We start from the raw sequence: 12,755 nt of genomic DNA, 5'->3' as shown, positions 1-12,755 counted from the left end.
GACAACTCAACATCCACTGGGGTGGAAGCCAACACAGGGTTCACCCTCGTTTTGGAAACCGCTTTACCCGCTTGGGCGTGATTATGTTTTCTCTTCTTTGCCCACATGTGTCCACTTCCATCATATTCGCTGGTTTGAACGGCGTCCTATCACTGAATTGAATCTACTGCTAAGCTCAACTGGGCGCTGTCATTGGAAGTTGAATTCAATTGAATTGAAAATCCAGGCAGAGGACAGAGTCTCTGCAGACACAGACTTACACATCTATGGAGGCCCAGAAGTGATGATTGAGCAGCATCACGCATCAAGTCTATTTTTTATTTTTGGAGAAAGGGACTCCATCTTTAACAGGTTGATAGAGCAGGAAACACATGCAGAAAGTCAGACAAGTTATAATAAACAAGTAAAATAAGTCATGCCCATAGCCGGGTTTACATTTGACCTTTTGACCTTACCACATACTAAGAAGTGTTTGTAGCTACGATGACATCACCCTCTGGTTTTTAGAGCACCGTGTTGAAGCCTCGAGTTTGGCACAGTAGCCGAGAACTTTTTGGAGCCATAAGTGAGGACGTTGGGACAGCAGATTAGCTGCACCTCGTCCTGATTGAAAACCCCCCATGGTTGAAAACGTTTTTTTTATATATCAGGTATTAGGTATTATTTACACAAAATAAATCCAACATTCTCACCACCAGAATCAGCCATTAAAGAGACCTCCTGCTGTGAGCTATACATTTGATCCTGTCCTTCCCGTGGAGGAGGTTACAGTTATGATGGAGAGGTTGACGAGCCATGTAGCCGTGACTAAACTGCCGAACACTGAATGAATAAATGAAAAACGGCAACAGCAGTGAGGTGAATTTATAGGTGAGATATTTCCTGCTTCTGTACTCGTTCCCCTCGAGCCGAAAATCCTGGAAAACAGAAGAGCAGAGTTTCCCACACAGTTCACCTCGGGCTTTATTTTCATGCTGATGTTTGTGAGGGAATGTGAGGAATGAAAGACCGGTGGCTGTGCAAGAAGGAGAGAGATAAAACAGGTGAGCATGAGTGTGAGAACCTTTTGGATGGATTTACCTGAGAGGGCTCCGCTCTTTGACTGCACAGGATGCATGTGAGAGGGGGAAGGGGGGGGGGGGGATGCAGGACTCATAAAGCTCTGAAGATTTATCTATGGAACTCTTTGTGCTCCCATCATTCATTACTGTCCACTCCATCTGTATTTATCTTAAAATTATTGAACACCCCTGCAGGAATAAAAGTTAAGAGTGTTTCCCGCGGTGATTCCGTTGTTATGTTTTGGGTGATTCAGCACCTGCAGTGTCGCGCGCAGTGTGTGATCCCCCTCACAGCTGATGTGTTGATGGTTGACGGTGGATTCACGCTGCAGCTGATCTCATTATTTTTCCTCACCAGCTGTGTACGAGCAGTCCTGTGAGGCGTACAAACACAACGGCAACACGTCGGGACATTTTCACATCGATGTGGACGGCAGCGGACCGATCAAACCGCAGCTGGTCTACTGCAACATGACAGGTGACACACACTCTCACACACACACACACACACACACACACACACACACACACACACTCACACTTCCTCTCATGATCACTTTTATGATGATTATTTCCATAATTGTAAACGATGCTCCACTTTCTCTCTCTTCTTCTCATGTCACATCATTTGCGTACTCGTATAAATATGAACAATGATGATGAGCTTTCATATTTTCTGTCTTAACTGCTTCATGTAATTTGTATCCGTGCATAAATCTGATTGGTGATAACAATCCGTGCTCTGTTTTTGATTAATCTTTCTGGTTATCTTCAGGTTCAGAGTTGTTGTGGTTATTTACAGTTCCTGAGTTTGTCATTTCAAACTCTGTTGGTCAGCGACTTCAGAGCTCCAGGTTCCTGTGTGCTCGTTGATCTGATTACTTTACAGTAATCGTTCTCCATTATCGACAGAGCCGACACAATCCTCAATTAGTGTAGTGTAGTGTTAAACTGTAACGACTGTGGGTGGATTTCACCACCACAGCAAACCCCACATGGTTTTTCCAGGGCACCTTAGGGCTATGACCGAAAACACAGACAGAGCAAACAGTGAGCTTAAATCAATTTACATCGAGGCAAATCCTGCAGGTGACTCTGTGTCATTCAAGAAGATTAGAAGCTGATGACTTCAGAGCAATAAAACTCTGAAAGGCGCGCAGAGCAAAAAACATCACCAACTCTGCGGTTATTTAAAAGTTTTCACCAAAAGTCATATTCATGAATAAATATAAATATAAATAATGTGAACATATTTTCATATTTCATCTTCTCTGTGTTTGCTTAAGTGATTTTAATGTTCCTATTTCCCTTTGTCTCGATGATTTTCATGTCTTTCACGCACTTTGAATCACCTCGTTGCTGAAATGTGCTCTATTAATAAATTTGCCTTGCCTAGAAATGAACTTGACTTGACTTAAACAGTAACACTGAGAAATAAAAAGACATGAGGAGACTTTAAATAACAGAATTACATAGTCCTACGATGAAAGCCCTTAACCTGCAGGTCAGTGTAGGTCACATTCAACTTAACATAAAAATACTTTTTATAATGCTGATGTCTCCTCCTTCTTTTGAGAGTGAAATGCAAAGTTATTATCCTAGTTAGAGTTAGAGCCTAGCTGTAATTATTAACATAGAATAAATACTTCTACTTTGGTTCTATTGAAGGTTAAAAATACAGCTACCAAAACTTTATAGCTCACATGAGCCTTAAAGTGGTGCGCGGTGGGCAGGTGGTTAGAGTGCTCGCCCCATGGAGGCCATGTTATAATCCTCAATGCGGGCGGCCTGAGCTCTAATCCGACCTGTGGCTCCTTTCCCGCACTATTTCGGACTCTGACTGCTGTCCTGTCTTTACAATATTGGCATAACAAACAAAAAAAGCCATGAAGTGTGCTTATAAATTTCAATTTTCATGCAGATCTAAATCTACACTCTGTACAGTATTTGAGTCCAGCTGTTTCAGTCTGCTTCCACTCTTTTAGCAAAACTCGCACTTTTAGCAAAACTTAATTTCTAACATCAATTTTAACCCTAACCCAAATAATTAACAATTTCAGATGAATTCATTGTGATCCAGTCTCAGTAATCAGCACTGTGAATCTGTTCGTTCCCTCCCAACAGAGGAGACCACGTGGATGGTGATCCAGCACAACAACACAGAGATGACCAGAGTCCGACCGTCTGCAGGTGTGAACCAGCGTTCAGTCCACTTTGACTACTCCACGAGAGAGGAGCAGTTATCAGCAGCCATCGGCCAATCAGAGCACTGTGAACAGGAGCTGTCCTACCACTGCAGGAAGTCCCGCCTCCTCAACACTCCAGGTAAAGCATCCAAGAAGGTTTGTCAGTAAGATCCCCACGTGGTCATTTCTATAATGTCAGGATTTACTTGTACAACTAGGATGTTTCGAAACAGTGATTCATTTAGAATTTTATGATTTTGAGAATCAACAAAGATAATTGGTGGTCTGTTTGTTGTGTGGAGAAAGCCGTCCATAATTGTAAAAGATGTTTCAGGTTTAGTTGGTCAATGTGCTAACTTTAAAATGTTAGCATGCTAACTTGCTAATCTAAGTTGGTGAACATGGTAAACATTTTGCCTCCCAAACATCATCCAGTGAGGATTGTTATTGTTTTGATGTTCGCATGCTGACGTTAGCTCTTCGCTCAACACTTCCTCAAAGTTTCTCCTCCCTCAGGAAACTTTCACAGACTACCTCAGAGATAAATTTGACAGGTGAAGCAACTTTTCTTTTCTTTTTTTTTTTTCTTTTGGCAAGAGATCAGATGATGGATGAAAATAGTGAAAGAGGTAGAAAAAGAAGAATGGGTGGACAAATAGAAGTTCCATTATAAACTCATGGCTGCACTCTGGGAAAAAACAAAGAAGCGCTGACTCAACAGGGACTCTTCCGATCAGCTCCTCTCACTCCTCTCCTCCTACACACTCACACGGTGTGAATTACATTTCTACTATCACCTCCCTCCGTCCATAAACACACCTTATATATTTAGTGTTAGGTGTAGGAGCTGGCTGTCGTCCCTCTGCTTCAAACACTGGATTCCTTCTGGGCGGCTGAGTGATGGGGAGAGCACTTGGTTATTTTCTCCACTTTATGACACATTACGGCTCCCAGTGTTGATCGAGGGAGGAAACCTGTGCAAGCTTTGAGTCCTGAAAGCATCTTTTTTTTTGTTTCTTGCGGACAGATACTTTGCTGTTGTAAGCAGTTTGCTGAGCTGTGTGATCACAAAGGTTAATGTAAACAGTGAGAAGCAGTAAAACAGCATTTTTTGTTTTCTATCATAATCACAAAGTAACCCCATGGGGGGGAAACTACTGCTGCATCATTCTAGAGAGGTAACTGAAAAACACTCAGACTAGATTTTTACGTAAGGGAGGGGGGGGGGGGGGGTGCTGTCCTAACAGCTTGCATAGCAACAAGCATCAGGGACAAAATAGGCTTGAGACAATAATTTACTGTTAAAAGGGCCTTACTGCCAGCGTGCGTCCATTTATACTCCAATGCCCGATTTCTATTTTCCTCTCTGACGCTCAAGTAGACAGACGAGGAATGAGGTAGGAGGGGGCTCTACACTCGCTTTTCTCACTCAACAGAGCTTGTTAGCCTGTTTTACAAAGTGGTGATAACAGTGCATTAATAATATCCACATCGTCATTGAAAAGTTGTGCTTTTTTTTGCTTTTTTTTTAAAGTTGTTGTTAGTTCTGCTTTATTTCCTTGTCAATTGTTTAGCACCAATACACCAAGTCAAATACCTTGTATGTGTAAATTTACTTGGCAATAAACCCCGATTCTGATCTGATTCTGATTCTTTGACTTGTGTCAACACTGGAGAAAAGCTTTATTCAGCTCACTGCGAGCTGTTCATCCAAACAAGCAGTGCAGCACTAAGTTAAATAATGCATCTCAAAGTCGAGATCATGAGGTACATTTGTTTGAATTTATTTGATTCTCAGATCAAGGCACTGTTAAGAATTGCTTCATGTTGTTAATATGGATTTAAAATCAGTTTCTCAATTAAAAATTATTAAATACTAAACATGCAGTTACAAAGGCGAGTAATGGCGGTTAACTATTTAAATTCAGCGATTAATCACAATTCTAAATAAATAATCTTTGGACAGTTATAATCCCTAAAATAATCTAGATTGAAAATGAAGCCACTTTTTTTGACTTTCCTCACAAGAGAGAAGTTTATGCCTTAGCTCTGTGAGAAAAAACATTTCATGTCCTGTTCCTTACAAAGAAGACAGTTCATGTTCTTGTTGTTTAAGGCAGACGTTAACTGAACCAGATGGAACAAGAGAATGCTATAAAGCCTGTTCAGAGCAATAAAAGGTTGTTTTTGTTTCCCGTGTGTGTTTTCAGAGGGCTCTCCGTTCAGCTGGTGGTTCGGTGGTCCTGGTCCCGGTACTCTCCAGACTTATTGGGGTGGAGCTCAGCCAGGCAGCCAGCAGTGTGCCTGCGGCCTGCAGGGCGTCTGTGTGGACCCACAGCACTACTGCAACTGTGACGCAGACCGCATAGAGTGGTACTGAAACTTAAACATATACAAACATTACTAAAGGGATAGTTTGCTATTTGAGTATTTTAGCACAGGTCAGCTCGTTCCCTTTAAGAGGAGACCGTTAGGACAGTCAAACCATTTCATCCTTTAGGTCATAATGAATCCAGTGACAATAGATGTTGTTGTCTGGAAGTGTATTATTTTGGTGGACCAACTTATTTTGGTTGTGGTTTTATGTTGCATTCATTACTATCTTCAACTGGAATGATGATTTTTGAAAACATGGGGGCCTTGAAAGCGAGAGCCGATCCTCACATATCAGTGATTAAACCCCACCCACTTCCACTTCTGGAAAGAAGAAAATTGTCATGTTACAGTCTGTGTCTGTCGCTCCTTTTTGAATAAAGCTGTCACAGAGATCGTCAGAGATGAAGTGTTACACATTAGTGTGCCAATGGGAACGTCTGGCTCACCATTTAAAAGTCTGCCTAAACAAATTGTCCAACCTGCAGCAGTACTTGTGATTATGCGGTAGAGTTTTTTTATTTTGTTTTGTACGAGAAGTTATGTTTTTTTTGGTTTTTTTTAATTACATTGTCCTACTTAATGTAAAACCTGTTACTCTTAAACTCTCACAGCTTCTTAATCGCCTTCTCCCTCGCTTCTTTTATCTTTTCTTCTTTAAAGCATTTTTCTTCTTTGGTAATTTATCTTCTGACCTTCCTTTCCAATTAATCTCCTCGCTCTCTTTTCTCCTTTTGTTATAATTCTCCTCTCCTACACTTGTACTATTCTTTCTCCTCCGCCTTCCTGTTGTTCTTTTTCCTCCCCTTATGTTCTCTTCTCATTATTATCCTTCTCTTCTTTCTATCCCCTCCCCCCTTGCTCCGTCTTTATCCCATCTTCTACTTCTTTTCTATCTTAAGAATCGAATTTTACATCCATCACCTCCTTTTTTTCCGTCTCCTCTTTATCTCAACCCTCTCTTCCTCCTCCCGCTGCAGGACTGAAGATTCTGGTCTTCTCACCCAAACGGAGACCCTCCCTGTCAGGTCTCTGGTGCTGGGTGACGTCCAGAGGCCGGGCTCAGAGGCCGCCTACAGGGTGGGGCCGCTGCGTTGTCATGGAGACAGTAAGTCCAGCTCTGGTTGCCTGGTTACACATGATGGAAGGACGACAGGAATCATTCTATTATGGGAAATACTGATGTTCAGTGAAGACTAAAGGGGGGTTTCATATCTAGGAGCCCGAGCCTGGATCGGAGAACACTTGACCCCAAAGTCCGGTTCATTTGATCAGTTTGAAGAAACATAGCATACTCGTACTGAACTCGGGAACTGTGCCCGAGTCCACTTGAAGAGGTGGTCTCGGGGGACAATTCATGTGTACTTGAGTAAAATCTGCAGGAGATGTGAACGCAACTGTGCTGAAACAAGGAAAATTTGCCGTATCAGCACAGCACGGGCCCATTTCATCCTCTGAGCCGCACGGTACATGATGTGGAAGTAGAAAGAGGGTCGTTGTTGGCATCTCAGAAATGACAAAAAACATCCACAGTTAGCAGGATGGACTCAGTCTGCGATTGGTTGCCATGGTTGCTTCTTCTTCTTTTTGCAAACCGACTATGTGCATTCTGCCACCTGTTGTATCGGACTGTGCATATGCAGGTGTACTCAGGTACCAAACAATGTTACTGATGTGAACGGAGACCAGCAGGGGGACGGGGAGGGGGGGGCGCAATCGTGTTCAGGCATGGTACAAAACAATCGAGCCTTATGTGAAAACACCACAAAAAAATATTTGAAAGATTTTTGATGAACTCTATACATTTAATTTCAAACAATTAGACTTTTTTTTGTTTATTTTATTTTTATCAATCAGCAGCTTAAAATAATAAAGATAAAAGATAAACTTTATTGATCCCCCGTGGGGGAAATTTGTGCATTACAGCAGCTCCAGAAAACAGGGGACGGAATATACTTATAAAAAATAAAAATGGAAAGTTAAGAAACAGATCAAACATATTTACATCATTTAAATAAAAAAAATACAATAATGTAAAAAATATATAACTTTTTATTTCAAAGAGCGAGCACATCGCTCTTATTCTGAAAGGGACTTTTTATTTACAGCCATCAGTACCACACAACCATCACCCAAACAATATAAAGAATGAAAACGATAAAATACACACTGAAGGGCAGTGACAATGAAACATTTTTTACATTTATCACACGAGTTGTTTTAAAAAGCCAAAAGAAACTGATCCTTTCAAACTTGGGTTTTCTGATGTGGTAATACAGGAGTGTTGTTTAACATTTCATTCCATCGCTTCATTATGTGATAAATGAACTCTTCTTGGTTCAGAAGCTCAACGTCTTGGAAGTGAATCATCATTAGCAGAGAGATATCTGAAGCACGTTTTCTCTCTTAAGATTTCACACCTTGCTCCTCATTAGAAGCATTAGAAGGTAAATCAAAGTATCACACTGCTGTCCTCCTTTCAATTATTTTTCATTACAGCCGAGCTCGATCCTTCTGAGTAGACATAACTGAATGTTTGGCCTGATTAATTAAAAAGAGCTTGTAACAGCTATCATGCCCTCGTGCATTGTTTTAATTTGTTTGCAGCTTGTTTTACATTTAACGATCCTGAAGGTGACGGTGTCGTTTTTTGCTTCTCAGAGAATTTCTGGAATGCTGCTTTCTTCGACAAAGAGACGTCGTACCTCCACTTCCCCACCTTCCACGCCGAGCTGAGCGCAGACGTGTCCTTCCTGTTTAAGACCACGGCCGCCTCCGGAGTGTTCCTGGAAAACCTGGGCATCAAAGACTTCATCCGGATCGAACTGAGCTGTGAGTGAGAGCTGGAGGGTGACGAGCTAATTCGGGTTAGAGTGATGTGTCTGTGAAAGTCTTAACTTGGAGCTGTGCAAATTTTTTTTTTAAAAAGACCAGAGGTGACAAACTTAATCTGTATCAAATTATCCTTCAAGAGCGTCATTCTGTATTTTAAGTTCAGCTCGGATTTCTCGACCCTCCTGTCCTCACTTTAAATTAAAGTTAATCAGCTTAGTCTCGCACTTTTACACCTTAACCACCTGAGTCTTCAACATGTCACCCAGATGTGAATGTGGCACATTTCAAAGTCTGCTGCTGGAGCATGCTTCACTCTTATGTAAACCTTTACACGCTTTGAAGTCAGCAAAAGGTATACAAGAGAGCCGAGGTCAGTTGAGACTGAAATTCAACAAAAAATGCAGAAAAAAAGCAACTCATTAAGTTGACATGATTCATCTTTGACATAGAATACTAAATTTCTTTTTCTTTTTTTTAAGATTTAGTTTTGGGCTTTTTGTGCCTTTACTGGAGAGATAGGACAGTGGATAGAGATGGAAATCAGAGAGAGAGAGAGAGGAATGAAATGTGGGAAAGGAGCCACAGGCTGGATTTGAACCTGGGCCGCCCGCTTGGAAGACCACAGCCTCCATACATGGAGCGCACACACTAACCACTGCTCCACCAGCGCCCCAGAATACTCCTTATCAAGTTGATAATGAGAGTGATACATCCTTAATCATTCCTCAGCTAGATATCGAGAGGGTCGAGAGGTGAAGGAAAGGAGGTAGGGGTCGAGAGGTGAAGGAAAGGAGGTAGGGGGCGAGAGGTGAAGGAAAGTAGGCAACTGTCTAGGGATGAAGAGATGAAAGCTAGGGTTGAGAGGTGAAGGAAAGGAGGTAAGGGTCGATGGGTGAAGAGTAAGAGAGGAGGGTTGAATGAATAGAGGTAAGGGTCGAGGAATGAAGAGATGAAGGACAGGAGGTAAGGGTCGAGAGATGAAGGAAAGGAGATAAGGGTTGAGAGGTGAAGGAAAGGAGATAAAGGTCGAGAGATGAAGGAAAGGAGGTAAGGGTTGAGAGGTGAAGGAAAGGAGATAAGGGTGGAGGGGTGAAGGAAAGGAGGTAAGGGTCGAGAGATGAAGGAAAGGAGATAAGGGTCGAGAGGCCTTATTTGTTTCAGCAAAACTTTGTTGGCCTGGTGCTTTCAGTGGTTTCCATCTGGCAGTACCAAGAGAACAAGGCAGGAGAAGCTGTGTAATATTTGCTTCCACACTACCTGGGACATTATTTTAAATGATTTAAGAGTCTGAGGTGGAAGAAGCTGCTCCCCAGTCTGCTGGTGTGAGCTTCTGGAGTCCTGTACCTCTGACCTGAGGGCAGCTGTGAGGGTGTTCTGAGTCCTTGATGACCTTCAGGGATTTCCTGTGGCACCGCTGAGCTTACAGCTCCTGCAGGCTGTGCAGCTTACACCCAGTGATGTGATAGACCTTCTCCACTGCCTTACGGTCCATTCTGGTGCAGCTGAGATACCAGGTGGTGAAGCAGCCTGTCAGGAGGCTCTCTATGGTTCCCCAGGTGAAAGTCTCTGAGGATTTAGGGGCCGCGGGCCAAACTTCTTCAGGCGCCTGAGGCCTGTACTACCTCAGAATAATGACTGACACGGAGGAAAACTACTTTTGCTACTTAGTCCAAATTTTAAACATAAGTCTAAAGCAGTGGTTCTCAACTGGTGGGTCGGGACCCAGAGGTGTGTCGCGGAGATATTTTCAATGTGTCTGGGAAAAGCTCTTTTTAAACACATTTCTTTTGTTCAGTTTCTTACTTCGGTCATGTGTTTTGTACCGACCGAGGTACAAACTGCACAATGTTTCTGTAAATGAACCTGATTGGTTGAAAAATATCAGAAATGTAGGGGTTGGTGGTGAGTCCTGAGACCAGACGAGTTGAGAATCACTGCTCTAGTGTGTTCCTGTTGTTATCCTGAAGTCAATATTTCTGTTTCTGTGTAATGTTTTCTGCATAGCTTCCTAGCTATTACCCTCAGGATATATTATGTAGAAATGTCAACAATAACTTCGATGGTATTTCTTTTTTTTTTTTACTTTATGGGCCCAACAACGCCGTGGCTGTGTATGAGGTATTACGCCTTTGCAGACCTTTAGCTGTGTGGTCATTTAAAATGTGGCATAAATACGCACAAGGGTGTCCTTTCCTACCCTTATGGTAGTGCATCTATGTATGAGGTACGTGTTTATGGGCAGACATGTTTAGTAAGACTTATAATAATGCCTTGAATCAGTAATAAGGGTCATTTTCTGTTTGAGAAATGGGATATGGAGAAACACATATTCTAACGCTGGGACACTGCTGCACCATCAGCGGGTTTTTTTTCCTCTGGGAAATCATTGTCAGTGAGCTTGTTCCAGCTCTGTTCTCAGATCGCTCCGTAAGTCTCATTTAGAGAACAATCTCTAAATGAAGTTAGCGTCTGATGCTGGGATATTGCTTCATGTTGTTTTGCTTCTTCTCCCTCCAACAACAAAGGCTGAGCGATGAGAAGTGTGTGCTCCCCCCAAAAAGCAGCTCCTTTTGTTCCCCGTGAATACGACAGGATGTCTGTGAGCTGAGCAGACAGCTTATAAGAGTGAAACAAAAGAAAGGCAGAGTGAAACCAAGCTCTGGTTTTTATCCAGAAGAGAGTAAGAGTACATGTACCTTGAGGTGTGTAATCAGATTTACCGCAGGATAATGATGTCAAAACTGAAATTAAGGAACTTCCTTGAGACCAGAGAGAGATTGAAAAGCAAAAAGGTTTATACATCAGTCAGGGAATGAGTGAGAAGCTGAAGACATTTCTCCTGAAAGCATGTATCTCAGAGATTCCTTTTACTTGTTTATGTCATTTAAAATGTTGTGAAATATTCAAAATAATTCTTGTCTGTTTATTTCTTTCCTTTCTTCCTCTTTTTGTGCCTTGCTTTCCATAAATTCCACCTTCACCTCTCACTACTCTTCCCGTCTCGTCCCTCTCAGCCTCCACTCAGGTGGTCTTCTCCTTCGACGTGGGTAACGGGCCGCTGGAGGTTCGCGTGGAGTCGAGCGAGCCGCTGAACGACAACCGGTGGCATCGAGTGCGAGCCGAGCGCAATGTCAAGGAGGCGTCCCTACGATTGGACGGACTCCCTGTGGCCACTCAGGAAGCTCCAGCTGACGGACACTTCCACCTGCAGCTCAACAGCCAGCTCTTCATAGGTGAGGCTGAGGCACATCTGCACTCTTTTTTTAAACATTTATTCTTCTTTTAAGATGAAATTTGGTGAGCTGCTCTGGTCATTTTTCCCCCCTCAACTATATTCAGAATATTTTCCTGGCAGCTCCCTGATAAAAAGCGAATTCAGAAAGTAATAGTCAGGAAAATTCGACATTACTTATTGGGCATGGCGATTTGATTCTGCGACTGCTGGGAAACCGCTGTGATCTTGCACATTCCCTTGCACTTCTCTCGCCTCCCCCTTTTTTTTTTTGTCGCTCTCTCTTCAGACTTTTCTCCGTCTATCTCCATTTTTCTCCTGTGTTCTCTTTGCAGTTCTTCTTAATGTGTAATGTTGGCACCAGGAATTGTTGCATTAATTGTTGTGGGGGATCATTAGGGGCCATGTGGTAGAGTAGGTAGTGTCAGCATTGTCACTACCCGGAGCTTGCATGAACAGAGTCTGAGTCTGTTGAGAGGGGCAATGCTGTTTTGGCTGTGATGGCCATGTGGTAGAGTAGGTCAGATATAGAAGTTCTACGTGTTGGTGTGTGGGGGGCGTTGAGAGCTAGAATGGGGGCGACCGACTCTGGGACGTCGGAGCTCACCCCAACTTTCCAGAGGTGTCATGGGACTTGCTCGATGAAACACAGCTGAAGAGAGGATTTGAAAAAAACACAGTGATGTCCTGACTCTGGCTTCCTATTGGTCTACACAGTTGAGTTGTGGGTGTGAGAAGGGGCCACGTGGTAAGGTAGGAAGCATCAACGTTGTCGCCACCCGGTATAAACAGAGCCGGGGTCTTTTAAAGATGGCAATGCTGTTTTGGTTGTGATGGCAACTAATGACCAGAGAGTAGCTGAATGGGGACGAGGGGTTTCTTCACTAAGCGTTTATCCTTTCATTAGGGCATGAGTACCTTTTCTTTTTCAAAGGGGGTCTAACACTACCCACCTCCCACACACAGCTCCACCTATAAAGCAGGTTTAACATCAGTAACATGCAGTGCACGGTGTAATCCTGCACATTGTTTCCTCCTTTCTCTCTCATGCTAATCTGTTATTGGCTT

General features: G+C 42.8%; 1 protein-coding gene across 1 annotated transcript in view; it reads left to right on the top strand.

Annotated features, from left to right (window-relative positions):
* The window catches only part of LOC109989878 (contactin-associated protein-like 4), a 113,076-nt gene that overhangs the window by 75,007 nt on the left and 25,314 nt on the right, over window positions 1-12,755 (top strand). Inside the window, exons 12-17 of the mRNA XM_065953644.1 lie at window positions 1,420-1,539; window positions 3,186-3,386; window positions 5,458-5,620; window positions 6,601-6,728; window positions 8,282-8,452; window positions 11,470-11,688. Of these exons, the coding sequence (XP_065809716.1) occupies window positions 1,420-1,539; window positions 3,186-3,386; window positions 5,458-5,620; window positions 6,601-6,728; window positions 8,282-8,452; window positions 11,470-11,688 (1,002 nt within the window). The remainder of the gene's footprint in view (window positions 1-1,419; window positions 1,540-3,185; window positions 3,387-5,457; window positions 5,621-6,600; window positions 6,729-8,281; window positions 8,453-11,469; window positions 11,689-12,755) is intronic.

Source organism: Labrus bergylta, chromosome 4 (assembly GCF_963930695.1).
Source record: "Labrus bergylta chromosome 4, fLabBer1.1, whole genome shotgun sequence".
NCBI lineage: Eukaryota > Metazoa > Chordata > Actinopteri > Labriformes > Labridae > Labrus > Labrus bergylta.
This window is presented reverse-complemented; position numbering and strand designations above follow the sequence as displayed.